Below are 22,226 nucleotides of genomic sequence, written 5' to 3'. Positions count from 1 at the left end.
GCAAAGCCGTAAAAGATGCGACAGTATGGAGCCTCTACAATAATAGCCTCGAGAGCATTCCTCGAACAGAACGCAGGAAAAAATGTTACATGTTTCAGCGCGATATGAGAACTCCTTCACTTTTACAGAGTGGAAGAACATCTAATGAGACCACCACCGTGCTTGGTGCTGTCAGTGCCTGGGCTATTATGAACAATTTTATGCAATGTACCATGGCGGGCAAAAGTAACTGTCCGCCCACGTGCAAGTTCCCAACCATGCCGCAGTGCACCGTTCTCAGCACCAGGAGTGAACTGCCAGGTGGCGCAGTGCGGCGCGGTTCGTAACTTGGACGGGGACAAGCTGCTTTTGTCCCCGAGCTGCAAACACACCAAATTCGATTTGTTAAGGAACGTGGTATGTGATGTCTTTCAACTGCAGGAATTATCAATTAGGCCTACTAAATCTCTCCTAATATTTTCCTGTTTTTGTTATCTTTTCCGTACTGCACGGGTCCCATTCAACAGATGCGTGATCCAGTGAAGGAACAATAAAGATTTATTAGGCTAAGGACTTAATTTACAGCGTAGACCTGGGAAGAGAGTTTAAATATATTTCTTTTTTTCGTGGTTTACCTATGAATGTTGGAAATGTGGTCGTTCCACCGTAGATCAGTGCATATAGTTAATCCCAAGTACATGAATCTCTTTACCGTGGACAGAGAATGACCAGTAATAGAATACGAAAAAGCTAATTGTTGCCGTTTTCAATGTGAATAAAAGGTAACCGATGGCTTCTCAAAGCAACTGAGCGGATTCCAAGGTAGGTGGGTGGTGGTGGAAACATTTATTGCCAAATGCCGAGGGGGGCAGACCCCCTAACATGGCACGAGGCAACCCTTAGGGGGCTGCCCTTACAGGGCAGAGGACAGCCCTTGGAGGGCTATCCGCTTCAGGGCGTCGGTAATTATCTGGCGCTGGTCAGCAGCAACGGAGCTGGACAGGAGAGTCTCCCAGTATAACTCCGCCGTGGTGGGGGATGGAGGGTGTGGGAAGGCAGGATATGTGAGGAGGACATGAAGGAAGTCTCCCGGTTTCCCGCAGGGCTTACAAGAAGAAAGGAATTGATCGGGGTAGCGGGCATGAAGGAGAATAGGGTAGGAAGCAGTTCGGGTCTGGAATTGGCGCCAGTGGGAGGCTTCGATTATGGTTAGGGAGGGAGCCGGCGGTGCGTAAACGCGCCGGGTATCTCGGTAGTAGGCAAGAATATCTTTGAACGTAAGCAGACGCTCTCGCGACGGCGGAGGAGGTCCAACTCCGGCCCGGAAAGTGAGACCTCGGGCGAGGGAGTGGACCTCCTCGTTACCCGGGAGGCCTTCGTGTGCGGGGGTCCAGATAAGGGTTACGGGGTGGGTGGGGTGCCAGAAGCGTAGAAGCGGATATCAGGATATCAGGATAGCGGATAGCGGGATATCAGGCCTTTGGCGAAATTGTATAGGGCGGATTTTGAGTCGGAGATAATTTTGGTGGAAGAGGTGGAGTCAAGAGCGAGTGCAATGGCCGCTTCCTCTGCAATTTCCGATGAGTCTGTAGTGACAGATCCTGATGCGATTAGTTGGGCCTGAGAATTAGCGACGGCGAGAACCATGCGGGAGCCCGACGAGTACGCTGCCGCGTCCACGTAGGCCACCTCGGGACTGTTGCCGTAGAGCTTGTGCAGGGCTTTGGCGCGGTCTGTCCTGCGTTCTCCGTCTTGCTCGGGGTGCATGTTCTTAGGGATTGGAAGGATGATGAGATGGGAGCGTATGTCTGGAGGTATGGGAACCCCCTCGGTAGGATGGGTGATAGGGTGATGCCTAGCTGACAGAGTAGAGTGCGGCCTGCCGCGGTACTCGACAGGCGAGTCAGCTATGCTGTTAGGGTGGCTTCTGCCAGCTCCTCAAACGTGTTATGGGTACCGAGGTTGAACAGCCGGGTAGTAGAGGTGCTGGGGGGTAGGCGGAGGGAAACCTTCGTGCAGCTCCTGAGGAGCGCGTTGATGCGGTCCCACTCCTGGTTTAGGGGGAGGTAGGGGAATCAGTACGCCGTGCGGCTCGTGATGTAAGCTTGGGTGAGGCGGAGAGTGTTCCGCTCTCGCAGACCCGCGCGCCGGTTCGCCACGTGCCGAATGAGACGGGTGGCATGCTGGGCTTGGGTCTGAAGTGTTTGGATGGTGTTGCCATGCGCGCAGTGGGAGTGAAGGACGAGGCCCAGGATGCGAATCTTGGAGACCAGGAGAATGGGGTGGTTTTCTAGAGTGAGTGAGATGGGAGGGTTGGCGGGGTCATGCGGCTTGGGACGGTAGAAGAAGAGTTCTGATTTAGAAGGGGAGCAGGCTAGGCTGCGCGCGTGAGCGTATGAGTCGATGATGTTGAGGGCCGACTGTAGGTTGTGTTCCATGTCGGCATCACTGCCTCGATTAGCCCAGATAGTGATGTCGTCCGCATAGAGGCTGAAATGTATGTCGGGTATTTGGGCGAGTTGGTGGTGGAGTTGGAGAAGGGTTGTATTAAAGAGGATAGGAGACAGTACAGCACCCTGAGAGGTTCCCCGTGCTCCCAGTGAGACACCGGACAGCCGGTGGTCGCCCATGGTGAGTGTGGCTGTTCGTTCGGACAGGAAATCGAGGACGTAATTGTACATCCGCAGGCCTACACCTAGGGCGCGGAGGCCCTCTAGGATGGCTGCGTGGGTAACGTTATCGAAAGCTTTTGTTAGGTCGACGCCGAGGATAGCCTTGGTGTCGCCCGCGGGGGAGTCAAGGATGTGGTGCTTGAGCTGTAGAAAGACGTCCTGGGTGGACAAGCCCGGGCGGAAACCAAACATGCACGAAGGCATAAGGTTGTTGTTTTCCAAATACCGGCTGTGCCGGGTCTGGAGAACGCGCTCCATGAGCTTGGCCACGCACAACGTAAGAGAGATGGGACGTAGGTTAGCGGGGAGAAGTGGTTTGCCGGATTTGGGAATAAAGACCACTTTGGCGTCTTTCCACTGAGGTGGGAGGGCGCCGAGCAGCCAGCATTCCTTGAAGTAGTCGGTTAGGGCTTTCACGGAGGGGGAATCGAGGTTGCGGAGTGCCTTGTTGTGCACTCCGTCGGGGCCAGGAGCTGAGGACGCGTTGAGGCGCTGAAGTTCTGCCCTCACTTCCGCCTCGGTGATCGGTTAGTCGAGAAGGTCGTTGGGGGAGCCTGTGTAGTCAGGGTGGTCTGCGGAGGGATATGCCGGGAAGTAGAGATCACGAAGCTCCTCGAGAAGTTCCTGCTGGGAGGCCTCGGATGTGTGTATGAGCTTTATGAGGTTGTGTTGCTGGTGTGTCTTGGACTGAGTCGAATCAATGAGATTGCGGAATAGGTTCCAGGTCTGGGGCAGGCTCATGTTACCGTGCAGCTTGTTACAGAGAGATTCCCAATTTTGACGAGACAGAGTTGCAGCATGCGTCTCAATCTCCTTGTTCAGCCGGGCCAGTCGTCGTCTGAGTGTTCTATTCCAGCGCTGACGCCGCCATCTCCGTTCGAGACCCGCCTTGGCGTCCCATAGGTGCAGGAGATGGGAATCCATCGCGTCTGCAGGGCAGTCCTGTGGGAGTTGGCGACTCACGGCGCGGACGTCACGCTGGAGTTGGTCGCACCAAGTGGCTATGTCTGAGATGGTGTGTAGAGAAGAGAGAAGCCGGCCTGCTGAGCTGCGAGCCATACCTTGCGCTCGTTGGGGGTGTCGGCTGTATATCCCCAGGCCGTGTGAGGGTACACACAGCCGGTTGATAGGTGGGAAGACGGGAGAAAATGAAGTGGAATACGCTGAAGGAGGCTGACGCACGACAGGGTCAATCCGCCATTTTCACAAGACCGCTCAGCGCATACGTGCCTCTTCGCCTGCAACTCCACTGGTTTAAAATTGCCGCCATAACCTTTCCCCCTCGGACGCAGGCCGCGGGGGCGCTCCTACTCTCGACACCAGGCGCCATCTGTCGGCGTGCGCGGCCCGGTAGACTGCGATTCGCGCCGGCGCCGCGCGTAGAACGCGTGTTTACGTGGTGTTCGCTTTCGTCGTTGATGCTCTGCATCACCTAACTTATGTGGTTGTGTGCTGTTCATCACTAATCACAATTTCCCTCTACCTGACCTTACTGCGGTTATCTGACGCGCATTGTTACTCGTTAAGATGGCATCCGAGGGCATTCGACCAGGTAGGGTGCGGACTACAAACGGTACTAATAAGTAGATTTCTGCGCTGGATTGTCGCTTGCTGCCGTCTTTTACGTGCGCTATCATCTATGATAATTTCATGCACAAGATTGTAGATTTATTGATTGGACTCTATGGTGTAGTGGTGGCCAAGCGGTACCCGGATAAACCAGCTGCAGACTGAAGGTTGTCCTGGCGAAGCGCGCGTTTTCTATCACCAGTACGTCTTCAGCATCGATGCGCTGAACTTCCTATTGTTGCCATTGAACACATTTCGTGTATGTGAATATAACCGATATCAATTTAAGTTGCTATTTCCACACGCATTTTAGAGGGATCGGCGGGGTAAAAGGCTGACCGCAGTATCTCTCTGCTGTTGGTATCTGCCAGAATCACAGGAAGATTAAAATATTTTATTAGATTCCATGACACTTGGTCAAACGGCTACGCGAAGCTGTCGCACACGCCGAAAGCTTCAGAATAAAATAAACGCGACATGGGGCCGCACAATTCGTGAAATCTGGCCTCTCTGATGATATTTATTCAAGCTTTGATCAATTAAGCGAAGATACATTTTTATGCGCCAGATTGCATAAACCATGACAAAATTTATTACTGTTGGCCCTGCGACTTAGTTCAGCTAACAAAGATAATTTGTTGATGTAGCTGGCACACCACCACGCGGGCGATCGAAAACAAAGTCCCATTTGTGGTGGGTGCTTCATGGCCGGCAGGAAGAAAATAAGAGCGCATTTTAATTGGAATTACATCCTATAGTCATACACCTAATGCTTGATACTGACCAAAAAAGTTTTCTCTGCGATGCAGCGTGGAGAACTAGCGCGTGCTAAGCACTGGCACAATTAACGTGAATTTCAAACTAAATGTCGTAATTAACGCGTCAATTTTATCCCTATTTATAACGCAGATTTCCTGCAACACAACAGTGCTGTGGAAGTATGGTCGGCAATGTTTTCTTAGCGCCCGAAGAGCAGTAAATCGCGGCTGTATGCAAGGCACCACCGCGGAGCTGCTGCAGTCCCACAGCCCCCAAAGAAAGGCCCGCACCCCTGCGCGAGCCAGTCGTTGGAAAATGGCCACGCCCGAGAACGGCTCTGGATTCTGGTCTTATCCCATAACTAACTTGCAGCACTACCACAAACAGAGACCTCCTCACCCAATCAGGAGAGCGCGTTAAACGTGTTCCTCCGCATCTTCCCGTCGGAGAATCGTCTGCTCGCTGTGTAGAAAGATATGATCATCATCATCATTTATTGGCCCTTAAAGACCCCTGGGAGGGTCATTACATAAGGGGGGCGGGGGGACATCGAACACCACAATATAGGTCAGTGTCAAATATTGTCACAATCAGTGATCAGCAGGATATAAACAAAACCTTTAAATAAGCAATAACAAGGTATGAAAACAGCAACAGTAAAGTAAACAGAGGCAAACAGAAGCAGGCAAGAATTTCTCCGCATCATGTTTTGAAATAGGATGACAGCAGCTGCCGGAACTTATATGGTTAGAAAAGGGTACAAATCGACGATGTGTACGCACCATAAACCTATGAACGCTTACGTATGCTAAACGCAAGCATTTTGCAGGACGTTACGCCATTTGTAACATTGGCACCTTTAGTTGAGCGTATTCAAACTGAGACGCAATAATATGATTAGCATTGGTTGTGGATGTTCCTTTGTATCGGGGGGACACGACATACATATCCTAGCCGATTATTAGAAACATAACAGCCTAGTGGCGCCATCTAATATTAGAACGGGAAGCATTATATCAACAAAACGACGCTCCTCTTTGGGCCTAGAAGCGGTAGAATCGTCGCTCTAAATAAAAAAATAAAGCAAATATATCTGATACGTTTTGTTAGAGGCAAGATGAAAAGAAAGCGAAAGCCCGGTGCCTCATATACGGCCAGTGAACGTATTGAATTGACAGCAGCAACAACAACATATTCGGTCTGAGGCGAGAGGTCCTCCTTCAAAGGGCGCCGCCATTTTGGAAACGACGTTTTATAGCCAGCAAGAGTCGCAGACACTAAACTCGGGGAAATAGCGCACGTAACGCGAGAGTACGTTAAAGGGGCCCCAAAACACATTTTCAGTGCATTGTTTTGCCTGTTGGTTGCATAGAATAAGTTATAGTGGTGCTATTAGCATCGGTCGTACCGCGTATACTGTGGTTTTTAATATTTTAATTAGCTCGCAAAAACAAATTCGTGGTGCTGATGGTGGGTGTCACCATAGAGTGGCGATTTTTAGCAGCGGATATGGCATCACTTTGGCAAGCTTGATTGTTGGACAAAGAGTACATATACTGCAAATCGGGTTAATAACTAGAGATACGTTTTGACAAGTTTTTGTGTTATATATTACATTAACAAAACTAGCTTTTTTGCCCTAGATAAAAGCACTGTAAATCAAGTAAAACAAAAACACGCCACCAGAGGCACTGGCTACTTTTGTATCGAAGGACTTTGCGCCTCTCTGTAAACATCCTACGACCTAGCACTAAACACTTATGGCTACTCTCTGTGTATCTGAGAGCGGCTTTGCGGAATCGATCCACCCCGCCGCGGTGGCTCAGTGGTTAGGGCGCTCGACTACTTATCCGGAGTTCCCGGGTTCGAACCCGACCGCGGCGGCTGCGTTTTTATGGCGGAAAAACGCTAAGGCGCCCGTGTGCTGTGCGATGTCAGCGCACGTTAAAGATCCCCCCCCCCCTTGTGGTCGAAATTATCCGGAGCCCTCCACTACGGCACCTCTTCTTCCTTTCTTCTTTCACTCTCTCCTTTATCCCTTCCCTTACGGCGCGGTTCAGGTGTCCAACGATATATGAGAGATACTGCGCCATTTCCTTTCCCCCAAAACCAATTATTATTATTATTAATCGATCCGATCAAGCCATTGCACTCTATAAGCGTTCGTTTCGGTCCCAAGGAAGGAGGCGGTCGTTTCACAGTTGTCAGACAGTGCGCATCGTCAGTTTGTGAAGAATCACTGGGTGGTGGCGTCAGATGGCGCTACGTTCCCGTGAACAGCGCGATCGATCCTTGCTCGTCGTGGCCAACCAGCGCGATAGGAGCGACGGGCGATGGTTGGCGGTAAGCAGCTATGCTAAATGTGTCTGATATCTTGCGCAGGCTGTCACACCGTCGCAGTATCTCACGCTCGAGTTCGGATCCATAAGTAAGGAAACGTCATTGATCAGTGTCCCCTTCTGCGCCGTCGACGTGACGGTGAAGCATCGCTGGGTCAGCTGGGCGTCCGCATGGTTGTAACCATGCAAACGGCGCTGCCAGCCTTGGCATGAACGAGTTAGAGAACATGCAACCATGGAGTGCAAACTTCCGCCACTTGCTAAGATAGGCTGTTTTTATTGGTCACCCTCAGTGTCGTCATTGGGAGAGTGAAATGGGCATGGGAAGCTGCGCGAAAATCGAGTTTAGGGCAGCATTTTGTTTGCTTGTATTTTGAAATTTCTTCATTGAATTACTCCCGTTCCTATGCATCGATTCTCGTAATTCTTTTTGAGTCAGCATCTGTGTGACATAGAGAATCCATCTGAAGCGTAACCGGCATTCCTTTAAGCGGTGTTTTGCAGCCCTTTTAAGGCTCGATATGAAATAGCATTTGACGCACGTGCACTTTAAAGCACGCTTTCCCATATGCCCGTTGCCTATTTTATACTGGCACTGCATTGCGCAGCGTCACTAAGCTGCCTGTGCACTCATAGCAGCGTTGGTAGTGCTGCAAGGAACTACCGAGATGGAGTGTTAGTGACAGGCGCACGCGACGGATGGCGGCACCTGTCAAGCGTACACTCTACAGTCGCTGGACACTCGCACACGCCGGTGGCCCTCAACCTGATCGCGCCTGCGTCTCCCACGTGCGTTTGTATTCAACACGTTGCAGACGAATTTTCGCCACTGCGCAGAGGACGCCACATCTTGTGAAAAATGCGGATTGGAGATCGATGGCTGAAAGGTTTTGAAGCGAAAAGCTTCGCCAAGCTAGGTAAAGCAGTTTTCGGGTAGGCACCACAACGACATTGAACGACCTTAAGCCCAACCAAGGATACCCGAGCATGACCATATGTGGTACAGTTATGGTGTCTAACCCTTGACGCCTGACCTTGATCCATAACCTTCAGTTTACCTTTGACTTTGGGTGACCCTTGGGTTTAGCTTTGACCTTAAGCACATCCGGTGATGTGATGTGAAGCCACGTGATGAGCAACCACGTGTGCAGAAGCAAAGTGAAGACACTGTTCGTGCTACAGAGAAATTAACACGCCAGATAGTTAACGATAAGCGCTCCTTCGCTCCCGCGACTGTAATTACTGCATTATGCACGTTTTTGCGGCAGAGAAGGTGACGTGCGTCTTGAGATCAGTTTCGCAGACGTCTCTCACCATGGCCGGAGGTGCCGCGACGTCCATCGCTTCACCGTTGTACCTCACCAACGGCTGGATGACGCATTTGTCGCCGAGCTCTGGACGGAGCAGATGGCTGATGAGGATGAGCACGTCCACTTTGCTGCATTTGCGAAGAGCGGCATGAAAAGAAGTAGACGGGTTGCGTTCAGCGGGACGAAGGAAAGTGGTAAAAGGAGAGTGTCATGTGACAACACTGGATGCTATGCCCAGAAGTCTTTTTTGCGCGCACAAAGACGGCACAGTACAGAAAAGGAAGACAGGACGGAGCGCATTTCTATTTCGTAATGAATCTGACACTAAAGCACTAAGTATTTAGTGCTCTGAACTATCATCTAGATCTCCATATATCTCGTTATATAAAAGATGGTGTAGGTCTTTATCTATAACTATTACCTAGTTCTTATCTAGGTATTTAGTGTTCTGAACTCCCATCTGTTGAAGCGCTGATGAACATAATTACACATAACTTTGTTTGCTTAAAAACGCCGAACTGACTCTTCTTTTGAAGGTCGCCGGTAGAAATCTCATTATAAATTAGCGATTTCCACTTCTCTTGTCTGCAATTGCCGCATTATTCGCGAAATGCCTGAGGTAACTATGTGTTTCCTTACTTATGCCTTGATATCTGTCCGAATAAATCAGTCTACAGTCGTCAAGTTTACTGTAAAACTGATCAGTCATTTCATATTTAAGAAACAGTAACTGGCATATTAAAGCTGGAACAATGTTTTTGGCGGTACCGGCCATCTGCGACTGATGCTGACACTAGCATTATATAAGTATCATTATGGTAAGTTCAAATTATTTCGAAACTCTATAACGATGTGCATAAAAATTCTATAGACATGGAAAATACGCTAAGATGATGCGAGTTCTCTGTTGAAAAAAAAATCTCTGCCAACACTTCCTCAGTAATCGACTTAAGAGCGTTAGCTAAGCGACTCCAAGTGCTTACATCGCTGTGCTCAACCGAACGCTCCCCGAGTTCTACCTTGAACGATTAATAACTGGACGCCCCACTCCAGTTGTAACCTACACAGTGCTGTGCGCGTGTGTGATTTAATTCCTCTAAAATGAACTAATCACGCGCACAACCTGGAGACATGTCTTATTGTGTAAATAGTTTGTACATATTACTTCTCCCCCTGTCCTCTATTCCTGTCCCCTCGCCTCTTTCATTTCATTTCTCCATTCTGCCTGCTGTCCTTTATTTCCGCTGCCCCAGCTCAGGTGCTTCAGTATCGATGGCAGATGCCGGGGCTAGCAAAAATCTTTTCCTTCCTTTTTACTATTATTTTTAATAAAACCACTACCACCACCAGCAAATGCGGAGAAGACCAAATCCAAACATCCGCCAAGCAGCGCCATCTACCACATGGATTTCGCAACACTATTGCGATTTGCGGCCACCTTCGCTATATCCGGTATATTTCCTGTAATGTCAGTTCATAAATTTATAAACGTGCATATGGTAATAAGCCGAGTAGTTTGACACCATCCGGAACCCCTGAAAAGCCTCAAAGTAGGAGGGGACATGCATGCTCTAATTTACTGAATGAGTGGTAGTTTACTGGGTACCGAAGCGATGCAAACCTACTTTTAATGCGATAGCACTAGGATAGCCGAAGTCTGCATTTATATGAAGCATCCATCTGCCATCCATCATGGCAGATGGTGTTTAGTGAATTTTTCCTACCACCACCTGCCAGTCGTCCTCCTCTCCACTTGTAGGAGAGTCGATAGAGACGCCGGTCGAAGAGGGATTGACCAAAAATGAAAACGACTGGGAAGAAAATTACTCGGACAACAGCAGGCCTAGCTAGGTGCAATATAGACAGCCTCCCGAACAACTACCTGTGCCAAATTAGGCTTGCGGAAGCTATTCCCTTTCACACTGCTCGTGAAGAGCAACCCATTTATCTCGGAAGCCCAGCCGGTAACTCTGAAACAGCCACCTGTCGGTGCATCGCAGTGGTACACCTTCTTCCGTTCCCTCAGGGCATGGTTGAGATGTCCACTAAGAAGTGAGGCAGTTATAGCGTTTTTTCATTTCCAGGCAACCAATAATTTTTCCCACATCCCTCAGCTGCAGCGCAATCCAGCCTCGTGCTTTATCCTCCCTGCCAGCGTCCATATCGCATGAAGCTTACTCCGACCAGCTGTTCACTGATGCGCACGCACACCCGACGTCCCCGGCGAGCAGTCTTCTTAGGAGTCGTTCGCAACCCACTTGACAGCCCTGCGACCGTCCCTCGCTCTGGGGACGTGCCCCACTCTCTCATCGCCCTGCGGCATACACCACATGGAGGCGTGCCACTCATCGGCCGATCCTCCCATGGCTACCGACCCAATCTCTGACTTATCCAGCAAGCCGGCCAGCTTCGCTGCTCCATCATCAGCTCGCCTCATATTACAAGCGGCGGCGCATTTCCCGAGCTTTCCTACGCAAGCGCTATGCCACGATGCTCCATACGGGCACTGTAATGCGCACCCTTCCCGCCTTTAACATCTTGCGATGCATGAGGCTGGTCACTGCTCTCCTGCCCACGTGCTCTCCGGAGCATAGTGTTAGAATAGGTTATTCTAACACCATGCTCCGCATGTATAGGGTCGGTCAAAAGTTCCCAGGCCACAGGGTCTGCTGTTGAGCAGTAGACTCACGACGTCACGATACCCGCGAGGCTCATAATATCTGTAGAGGGTAAAAGAAGCATCGTTCTGATCTCTTGCAACCTTCATACATTTATCGACATCTGAAGTTCCAGGATATACCCGAGAAGAGCAGACCCTGTGGCCAGGGAACTTCTGATCAATACTGTATGCCCCCCCCCCCTTCCCCCCCCCCCCCCCCATGCGCAGCAGCTCACTGCTTCAACAGAGCCGCTGGTTCTGGGCGCAGATAGTAGGCCTACCCACAGACCTTAGCTGTCACTACGCGTATATCGGTGCCCACCTTGAAAGCTCGGCCACTGCGCTACAGCCATAGTTTCCCGCCTGAGCCTCGTCTTAACACCCTGGATGCCCTGAACAGATATTTCGATGACTTCGACCTCGGCTTGCCTCGAACCCTTTGTGCATATTTCTTGTACATAGCCACATCGGTTTCTTTATCGACTGATCGTCTAGAGCTGAGGGGGCAGCCTCCAGCGTCAGCACCCACCAAGTGCCGAAGAAGAAGTAACCTCTCGCGATCAAACATTAATTTAACCCCCACCTGCCAGGGAGGCAGAGTGGGCGCGCTGCCTATCCAGAGTGCGGAATGCACTCAACGTTTCAGACGCCAAGCCGCGTCTACCTGCCCGATACACCACAACTTTCGCTCTCTAACCAGGTCCATCATCGTCATCATAATCATCATCAGCCTGACTGCACCCACTGCAGGGCAAATGTCTCTCCCATGTCTATTCAATTAACCCTGTCCTTTGCCAGCTACGCCCACCCTATGCCTGCAAACTTCCTAATCTCAACCGCCCACCTAATTTTCTGCCGCCCCCTGCTACGCCTGCCTTCCTTTGGAATCCACTCCGTTAACCTTAAGGACCAGCGGTTATCTTGCCTTCACCGTGCATATGTCCTGAACAAGCCCATTTCTTCCTCTTGATTTCGACTAGGATGTCATTAACACGCGTTTGTGCCCTCACCCACTCTTCCCGCTTCCGGTCTCTTAACGTTACACCTATTAATTTTTTTCCATGGCTCACTGCGTTGTCCTTACCTTAAACTGAACCCTTTTCGTTAGCCTCCACGTTCCTGCCCCGTAGGTGAGTACCGGCGAGATACAGCTGTTGCACACTTTTCTATTGAGGGATATTGGTAAACTGCTATTCATGGTCTCAAAGAACCTGCCATATGCGCTCAACCCCATTGTTATCCTTCTAGTTATTTCCCTCTAATGGTCCGGATCAGCTGCCACTACCTGTCTTAAGTAGACGCATTCCTTTACCACTTCCAGCACCTCGATTCCATATGTGAACTGCTGTTCCCTTGCTAGACTGTTGAACATTACTTTGGTTTTCTGCATGTTAATGTTTAAACTCGCCGTTCTGCTCTGCCTGTCTAAATTATTGATCATGGTTTGCATTTACTCTCCTGTGTGACTCAGCAAGGCAATGTCATAAGCGAATCGCAGATTATTTATGTATTCATCATTTACTCTTATTCCCAACTGTTCCCAATTCAGGCCTCGGAATACCTGCTGTAAACCGGCGGTGAATAGCATTGGTGAGATCAGGTCTCCTTGCCTGACGCCCTTTCTTATTGCAGTTTTATTGCTGACTTTACTGAGGACTATGGTAGCTGTGCACTTTCTATATATATATATATATATATATATATATATATATATATATATATATATATATATATATATATATGCACAGTGAAAAGGTCACAACTGGTTCGATTATCTAGGTTTATTCACCAACGGTTTCAGACGGTGGACCGTCCTTCATCAGGATAAAGTCGAATGAATACACAGATGTGCGCATTTATGGTCCTAAATGCAGAGGGAGAGGAGGCACTTTCTCTCTCTTTCTCTATGTCGGCGTCCACTAAGGGGAAAGGAGAATGGATGCGAAACAAGTTAAAAAAAGCTAGTTAAAATACAGAGGTGACAGACATGCAGCAGAGCTGGATTTTCGCCGAGAAGACTAAAGCAAGAAAGGTTTCCCTCTGCGGAAGCGAGAAGTTCGAGCACAAGGGGAAAATAACGAAAACACCGAAAACAAGAAAAGAACAAAAAGGAAAACACCAGAATACACTGAAACAGAACACAAAGGCGCACATAGCATGACCCGCTCCCCAGCGGTGCAGATGTTAAGAACACTTATAATGTAATTTACTGTCAGCTGTCAAGGCCGCATCATTACGCCTTGTTCAAGAGGCACCAGTGACCGTTACGAGGGCAGCGTGTCGCCTCAGCGGCGGAAAAGCGGTCGTCCAGACGCCGTGGCGAAACCCGATCCCACAACTAGCCGCCGCAGAAAGCAACCACCCGCCGTTCGTCAGAGGGCGCCTGCGCCGCGCGTCCCACCGCTGACAATTCCGAGAAGGGAGCTTGGAGGACAAGGAGGAAAAAGGGAAACCGGCATGGAGTAAAGAAGAAGGGGGGGGGGGGGGGGGGGGGGGGGGGGGCGCATGGTGAGCAGTATAAAAGGAAAACAAATGGAAAATAACAGACGGGAGCTTCTTTCTCAATTGGAAAGGTTTTTGAGGAAGGCAAAAGTGCCCAAGTTCTCATTAATGCAGTGGGTTAATGTCCGAAATTTATGTATGAAATACGATTCCCTTTGTTCTCTTTGGCGGCCGGTTTGAAAACCCGACTGTAGGAGGATGACCCGGATGCTTTCAAATGAGTGCTGTGGCAGACATGGGGGCTTAGAAAAGGGTAGGTTTGGCAGTGTGTGAACGTGGGCCTTGTGGTTGTTGAATCGCAACCTGAACGGAGTTTCTGTCTGGCCGATGTACTGCATGCCGCACACGCTGCAGTGAAGCATGTAGACCACATTTGCACTGTCGCAATTTAGAGTTTCTTTGATTGTGAAAGTAAAGTCAGAGAAGGTACCTTTTGCAATTCCTGTTGTCAGCATGTGACAGCAAACCTTACAGCGTGGTTTTCGGCAGGGTTGACACCCGGGGTTTGGGTTAGCATTGGGCGATGTTCTGGATTTAACTAAAATGTCCTTGAGGTTCTTGCGGCGCCGGTATACAGCTCTTGGTGGCTGCTTAAAAATGTGGGACAGGTGACTGCTTTGCTGGATAATGTTAAAATGTTTTGAGAGGATTTTGTTCACGCGTGGCATGTTTGATGAATGTGTGAGAACGAGGTTGGTTTGCCTTTCACCTTGCTGGAAGTTTTGGGGACTCAGTATTTTATTTCTGTCTAGACCGCGAGCTTTCCGAATAGCGTCTTCCACGATGGAAGCGGGATATTTTTTCAGTAAGAGATTTGTCTTCAGTTGTTCAGCATGGCGGTCAAAGTCATCGAGCTCAGAGCATATCCGTCGGTATCTATGAGCCTGAGAGTAAGGTATGCTCGTCTTGCAGTGGTGCGGGTGGCTGCTCTTAAAATGTAGATACTGCGGGCGGTCGGTGGACTTTCTGTAGAGCGTTGTCTTAAGTACGTTTCCTTTTTTCTGTATTGTCACGTCCAAGAAGTTTATAGATGTTTTGGAGATGCTGTGGGTGAACGATATCGATGGGTGAAATTTGTTGTAGTTCCCTATAAATGTTAATAGGCTAGCTTCATCGTGAGGCCAGATGAGAAAGATATCGTCCAGAAAACGCTTGTACAGGAGTGGCTTCGAAGGTTGAGTGTCCAGAAATTGTGTTTCGAGATCCGCCATGAATATATTGGCATAGGCAGGTGCCATCCTGGTCCCCATCGCCGTACCGTTCACCTGAAGAAAGTCCCTTCCCTCAAATTCAAAGTGGCTGTAATTGAGTACTAAACCCAGAATAGTTGCGAGAGTTTTCCCATCCAGGTGAACCGGAGGATCCGTCCGCAGGTATGCATCCACCACCGCGCGTATGCCGTCTGAGTGCGGGATATTTGTATATAAAGACGTCACGTCCATTGTGACCAATAAGCTCTCATCGGGAATTTCAATGTTAGACACCACTCTGAGGAAGTGATTAGTGTCTTGAACGTAGGCGGGGATAGTTGGTATAATGTCCTTGAGTAAAAAGTCGAGAACGCCAGAAATTTTTTCGGTGAGTGTGCCATTACTTGAGACAATGGGACGACCGGAACGGTTTAGTTTGTGAATTTTCGGGAGGAGGTAGAACCGCCCAGGGACTGGTTTGACCGGCTTCATTGCTTTAAACATGTCCTGGGATATCTTTTGTTTTTGGAGGAGAGATTTTATCTCACTGTTAATTTTTACTTCGAAGTCTTCTGTGGGGTCGCTGGTGAGTTCGGTGTAAAATTGTTTATTTTCCAATTGTCGGAAACCTTCTTTTAAGTATTCGGTCTTGTCCATAACGACGATCTTGCCACCTTTGTACGCAGGCTTGATGATGATGTCGGACCGCCGACTTAAAGAGTTAAGGGCCTGGCGTTCTTCGGACGAGAGGTTGTTGTTGACCGCTCTTGGTTTTGATTTTGAATACGATGATAGGATATCCTTTTGAACGGCAGTGATGTACATATCCAAATGTCTATCCCTGTGTTCGTTTGGAGTCCATGACTTGTCGGATGTCCCTGGTATGTTGATTTCCCGGTTCGTTTCGCGGTTTTCAAAATACTCACGCAGACGTAAGTTCCTTGCGAAGTTATCTAGATCCTGATATAATTGAAATTCATTGAATTTTCCGGTCGTGGGGCAGAAGGTTAGGCCTTTAGCGAGTAACGCACGTTCCGAGGAAGTGAGAGGCAGGCTCGACACGTTCACCACGTTCTCAGCCCTAATGGAAGGCTGACCAGTAGTAGGCGCACAGTTTTGCTCAGGGGCTAACGTATTTCTAGTAGGAGACGGACTTATCGAACGGGGCGCTGGTGCTTCCACTCAGCCTCCTCGTCAGCATTAAGGGTGGTCTTCGCTGGGGTTAGTTGCAACCTCAAGCCCTTGGGTACGTTTCCCTCTTCTGAATATCGTGTTAGTGTTGTTCCGTGAGCTTCATACCTGATCCGTTTTTCGATACATTTTCGCAGTTTCAGAAATGAGGGTGAGTGAGTTATTGGGGAGCGGGTCATACCTGTGGCGAGTCAATCGCTGCGCTGTGTCGGGGCGTGGTGTGCCATCTCGGCGCAGGCCCGTCTCGTCATGTAGCGGCGGCGGGGGGGGGGGGGGGGGGGTACGGGGGGTGACTCGACCCCTTGCACCAGGGGGCGAGTAGTAGACATTGTTTCTGTCCTGTTGCCTGTCCAGCCGCCTCTTGGAGTCCTAGCCACCGGACGCTGACTGGAGCTCCATCCGGTGGTTGCTCTCTGCGGCGGCTAGTTGCGGGATCGGGTTTCCACACGGCGTCTGGACGACCGCTTTTCCGCCGCTGAGGCGACACGCTGCCCTCGTAACGGTCACTGGTGCCTCTTGAACAAGGCGTAATGATGCGGCCTTGACAGCTGACAGTAAATTACATTACAAGAGTTCTTAACATCTGCACCGCTGGGGAGCGGGTCATGCTATGTGCGCCTTTGTGTTTTGTTTCAGTGTATTCTGGTGTTTTCCTTTTTGTTCTTTTCTTGTTTTCTGTGTTTTCGTTATTTTCCCCTTGTGCTCGAACTTCTCGCTTCCGCAGAGGGAAACCTTTCTTGCTTCAGTCTTCTCGGCGAAAATCCAGCTCTGCTGCATGTCTCTCACCTCTGTATTTTAACTAGCTTTTTTTAACTTGTTTCGCATCCATTCTCCTTTCCCCTTAGTGGACGCTGACATGGAGAAAGAGAGAGAAAGTGCCTCCTCTCCCTCTGCATTTAGGAGCGTAAATGCGCACATCTGTGTATTCATTCGACTTTACCCTGATGAAGGACGGTCCACCGTCTGAAACCGTTGGTGAATAAACCTAGGTAATCGAACCAGTTGTGACCTTTTCACTGTGCAAGTTTTCACTGGCCCGTTGAGCAACCCTAACTGCTTCCACACACACACACACACACACACACACACACACACACACACACACACACACACACACACACACACACACACACACACACACACACACACACACACACACACACACACACACACACACACACACACACACACACACACACACACACACACACACACACACACACACACACACACACACACACACACACACACACACACACACACACACACACACACACACACACACACACACACACACACACACACACACACACACACACACACACACACACACACACACACACACACACACACACACACACACACACACACACACACACACACACACACACACACACACACACACACACACACACACACACACACACACACACACACACACACACACACACACACACACACACACACACACACACACACACACACACACACACACACACACACACACACACACACACACACACACACACACACACACACACACACACACACACACACACACACACACACACACACACACACACACACACACACACACACACACACACACACACACACACACACACACACACACACACACACACACACACACACACACACACACACACACACACACACACACACACACACACACACACACACACACACACACACACACACACACACACACACACACACACACACACACACACACACACACACACACACACACACACACACACACACACACACACACACACACACACATATATATATATATATATATATATATATATATATATATATATATTCCAGTATTTTGACATAAGGCTCTTCTACACCATGATTCCGCAGTGCCTGTATGACTGCTGAGGTTTCCACTCAGTCCAATGCTTTCTCGTAATCAATGAAGGCTGTATATAGGGGTTGGTTATATTCTGCGCATTTCTCTATCACCTGACTGATAGTGTGAATATGATCTATTGTGGAATATCCTATACGAAAGCCAGCCTGACCATTTAGTTGATTAAAGTCTAAGGTTGCCCTCACTCTATTAGCGATCACCTTAGTAAATACCTTGTAGGCAAAGGACAGTAAGCTGATCGGCCTGTAATTTTTCAAGTCCTTGGCGTCTTTTTTCTCATGAATTAAGATAATATTTGCGTTCTTCCAAGCTTCTTGTACGGTCGAGATCATAAGGCATTGCGTATAGTGGGCGGCTAGTTTTTCTAGCAGAATCTCCCCTCCGTCCTTCAACAGATCTGCTGTTACCTGATCCTCACCAGCTGCTTTTCTCCTTTGCATTGCTCCTAAAGCTTTCTTTAGTTCCTCTTTCGTTACTGGTGGGATGACGCATTGCTGTGTTCTACTGTCTCTATCATTAACATTCTGATTACACTGCCAACGTTATACATTCGGGTAAAACTCTTCGGCTGTATTAACTATCTTATCCATATTGTTAATGACATTGCCATCCTTATCTGTTAACGCGTACATCTGCTTGCCAACTATGTCTAGTTTTGTCTTCGCCGCTTTTAGGATACCTCCGTTTTTTTAGTGCACGCTCGATTCTCTACATATTAAACTTCCTTATGCCGGCTACCTTGCGCCTATTTATTAACTTCGATAGCTCTGTCAGTTCTATTCTGTCTGTAATCTTCCGTCTCCTGAGATAGCTTGCCGGTATCCTGTCGGACCGTCCTGCCGCCTACTTCTAGCTCGCACTCCGTATTGATAGCTGTAAGATAACCAGGTTCAGCAGTATTTGAACAGCAGCTAATTTTTAAAGCAATTTCCTCATTTCACAGGGCACGTATACCGTGTCGTCCCTTCGCGATGAAAAGGCGTGTTTGAAAGAAGTACGTTTTGAAAGAAGAACCCTCATTGCATACACCGCCATACACGGTGTATGTCAAAACACATCGATATTCGGGCATCAAGACACCCCCGGCTGGGGGTACAAGGCGGGGCGCGCCCCTTTGAAACATATGGAAACAAAATTTTCGATATATTTTTGTCGCTTCACATTCTACATGGTCGCGGAAGTTAACAGTTTGCAAGTGATTTGAAGACGAGCGTACCAGACAAAGTAAGCAACGACGTTTCAAAGCACTTTATAAAACCCTTGAATTTCACAGAGCCCATGCTTCGCCCTTTTGCGGCACGTCATCTACGATGTGCATGCGATTTTTCCAACTATTTCGAATTGTGTTTTTTTTTTCATGTAGTCAGTGAGTGATAACGGCTATATTTGAAAGCGCTACTGGAGAGCATAGTGGGGCCATTTCGTGCTTAGAAAAAAGGATTACTCTTCAAAAATAAAGGTGGCCATCGCCAGGTTTCATGGTGCGCCTAGGAAGGGATGTGTGCCGCTGTAACTTTTTTCTCTCACGTAGCAGGTTTTAATAAAGGCCACTGTAGGTGAGTTTCGTGATTAAAAAATAATTAATGCGGCATCAGTGTGTTTATTTCTTTTTTTTGTTGAAGCATAAGGCTGCGATTCCGTGAGCGTGCAAGTGTGCGGCTTGCGTGAATTCCTAAGGCTTTTCAGCCATTAATGCTAAAACGTTGTCCGTAAAGTTTCGAGACTGATTTATTTTCTTCTCTAAAAATTTGTCCCCAACATCAATTTTGGTGTGTATGTGTAGCGCCACCTTTTTGGGCTAATCTGAGCTATTTATATTAATTGCTGTGGCAGCCACTAGATAGAACTACATGCAGAAAAATACGTTGTCACTAGTCGTCGGCGCATTCTACTGTGAGTGAGTGAATGTGGAGAGATTGACGTCCACCTCGAACAGCGTGTAAACATAAAATTCGGTGTGAAGCTTGGCAAGACAACCACACAGACGTATGAGCTCCTTCGTGATGCTTACGGCATCGAGACATTATCGCGGGCTCGAGCTTTCCAGTGGCACAAGAGGTTTGTTTCGGAGAGAATGTCGGTGGAAGACGACACAAGGCAGGGGCGCCCTTCAACCTCAAGGAGTGAAAACAACGTGGCTCGAATCAGGGAAACTGTACAGCAAGACCGCACCATTACAGTCCGCATGCTATCAGATGCTTTCGACATTAGTAAGACAACATGCTACCAAATTTTGCGTGAGAACTTGGGGAAGCGAAATCTGAATGCCAGACTTTTGCCGCACTCCCTCACACAAGACCAGAAGGAAATGCGGGCATCAGTGAGCGCTGGTTTGCTCTCCGAGGAAGAGAAGGATGCTGCATTCGCCGACAGCATCATTGCTGAAGAAGAAACATGGTGTTTTCAATACGATGCTCAAACAAAGAGGCAGAGCGTCGAATGGCGGTCCACAAGCTGTCCGGCGTCGAAAAAGGTGCGGCGAAAGAAGACCAAAACAAAGACGATGCTGATATTTTTTTTTTCGATGCCAGAGGTGTCATACACCACGAGTTCGTCCCACAAGGGCAGACGATGAATCAGGAGTTCTATATCCGCGTGTTCCAACACATGCGTGATACACTGCGACGCCATCGCCCTGACTTATGGGCATCTGGACAATGGAGCTTTCTCTACGATAACGCAAGACCGCACACGGCTCTAAGCGTGACAAAATTTCTCGCCAAGAACAGCATTAAAGTACTTTTCCATCCGCGATACTCTCCTGACCTCTCTCCATGCGATTTTTTTCCAGTTTCCTTGTGTGAAGAGAGCTCTAAATGGTCGCTGCATCGGGAGCGTGGAGGCCATGCAAGACGCCACGACAAAGGAGCTGACAGCCCTGCCAAAGAAGCGTTTTCCTACGGTTTCCAAGAACTCAAGAAGCGTTGGAAACTGTGTAGAGATTGCAAGGAAGACTATTGCGAAGGGGTATTGCACAAATGATTTCAATGTTAAACGCATTTTTTTATGAATTCATTCTCGGAACTTTACGGACAACGGTTGTATTTTTGTGAAATAGGGGGTTTCAAATCTACACGTCAGGTTTTTCTCTATAGCAAGACAAAAAATCTCTGAAAGAGCTACCACAATCGCCTTCTTATATATTTTTAACTGATGTGCAGAGTAATCGGGGAGAAATATAAATTACTCCGCTCATTTAAAGCAGCTTCTTATCCATCTGCAAAGCCGTAGAGGACATTGAGGAGTCATCTGCCTTTTTCACAAGGCCACGCTGCGCTTGCGCGCCTCTTCTCTAGTTCTACTGGCTGAAAATGAAAACGCCACCCTCCTATTGCGCACGCGCAGTATAAGTGAGTGACAGGCGCATGCGACAGACGGCTGCAGCTGGTTCCTCCTGGGACCAAAATCGCACCTGCATGCGTCTCTCACCTGAGTTTTTTTTTTTTCTACCAGTTGCACAGGAATTTTCGCCACTCACCAGAGGGCGCCAAATTGTAGTGAAAAAGGGCAGATTGGAACGGCGCCGCTATTCGCTACTTTATCCGCTCAATTTGGTGCTCCCTCTTTTGGAAAACACTGGGCCGCGACTGTCATATAGAGCTTCCAGTGACTCTGTGGTTGCAGAGGTCGCGGTATACCTCTTTCTCATAAATCAGCGGTGGGCAATGGCGACTTACCCGATGCTCTTCAACTCGTTCATGGCGGCAGCGTCGTACTGGCTGCTCGTAGTCGTGCCGGCCAGTTTGACTCCTAGGAAAATAGTCTTCAGCACCGTTGTGTTCCCGCTGCGCGCCGTCTGCAGCATTTTGTCGATGCTCTGCGGGAGACGAGATTGATTGGCTGTTTAAAAGATGCTTATTTCTGAACAAAGTGAGGAGAGACTGGGAATGGATGCCCAGAGAGCCTGACATAGGTCGTAGTCCGCTTTATGCACAGTTGCAGTACTTTTGATAGTGCATTCAGACGCACACACATAAAAGGCACATCTCGAACAGCAGAACACAATTAAAGTAAGAAAAATAATTGGAATATTGGTTGATTACCTCAATTAAAACAGAAAACGCATTCACAGGAACAAGATTGCAATATATGAGCACTTCATATAAGAAGGTATATATACATATATCCCCTTCAGCGGCGGTGTGTACAATTG

At 48.7% G+C, this 22,226-nt stretch overlaps 1 protein-coding gene across 1 annotated transcript in view; it reads right to left on the bottom strand.

Annotated features, from left to right (window-relative positions):
• LOC144109982 (uncharacterized) overlaps positions 1-22,226 on the bottom strand; it is a 57,223-nt gene that overhangs the window by 9,216 nt on the left and 25,781 nt on the right. Inside the window, exons 6-7 of the mRNA XM_077642785.1 lie at positions 21,751-21,890; positions 8,633-8,756 (exon numbers count right to left, since the gene is read on the bottom strand). Of these exons, the coding sequence (XP_077498911.1) occupies positions 8,633-8,756; positions 21,751-21,890 (264 nt within the window). The remainder of the gene's footprint in view (positions 1-8,632; positions 8,757-21,750; positions 21,891-22,226) is intronic.

The sequence above is a fragment of the Amblyomma americanum genome, chromosome 11 (genome assembly GCF_052857255.1).
Source record: "Amblyomma americanum isolate KBUSLIRL-KWMA chromosome 11, ASM5285725v1, whole genome shotgun sequence".
Classification (NCBI taxonomy): Eukaryota; Metazoa; Arthropoda; class Arachnida; order Ixodida; family Ixodidae; genus Amblyomma; species Amblyomma americanum.
The sequence above is the reverse complement of the archived record's forward strand: the minus strand, read 5'-3'. Positions and strand labels throughout refer to the sequence as shown.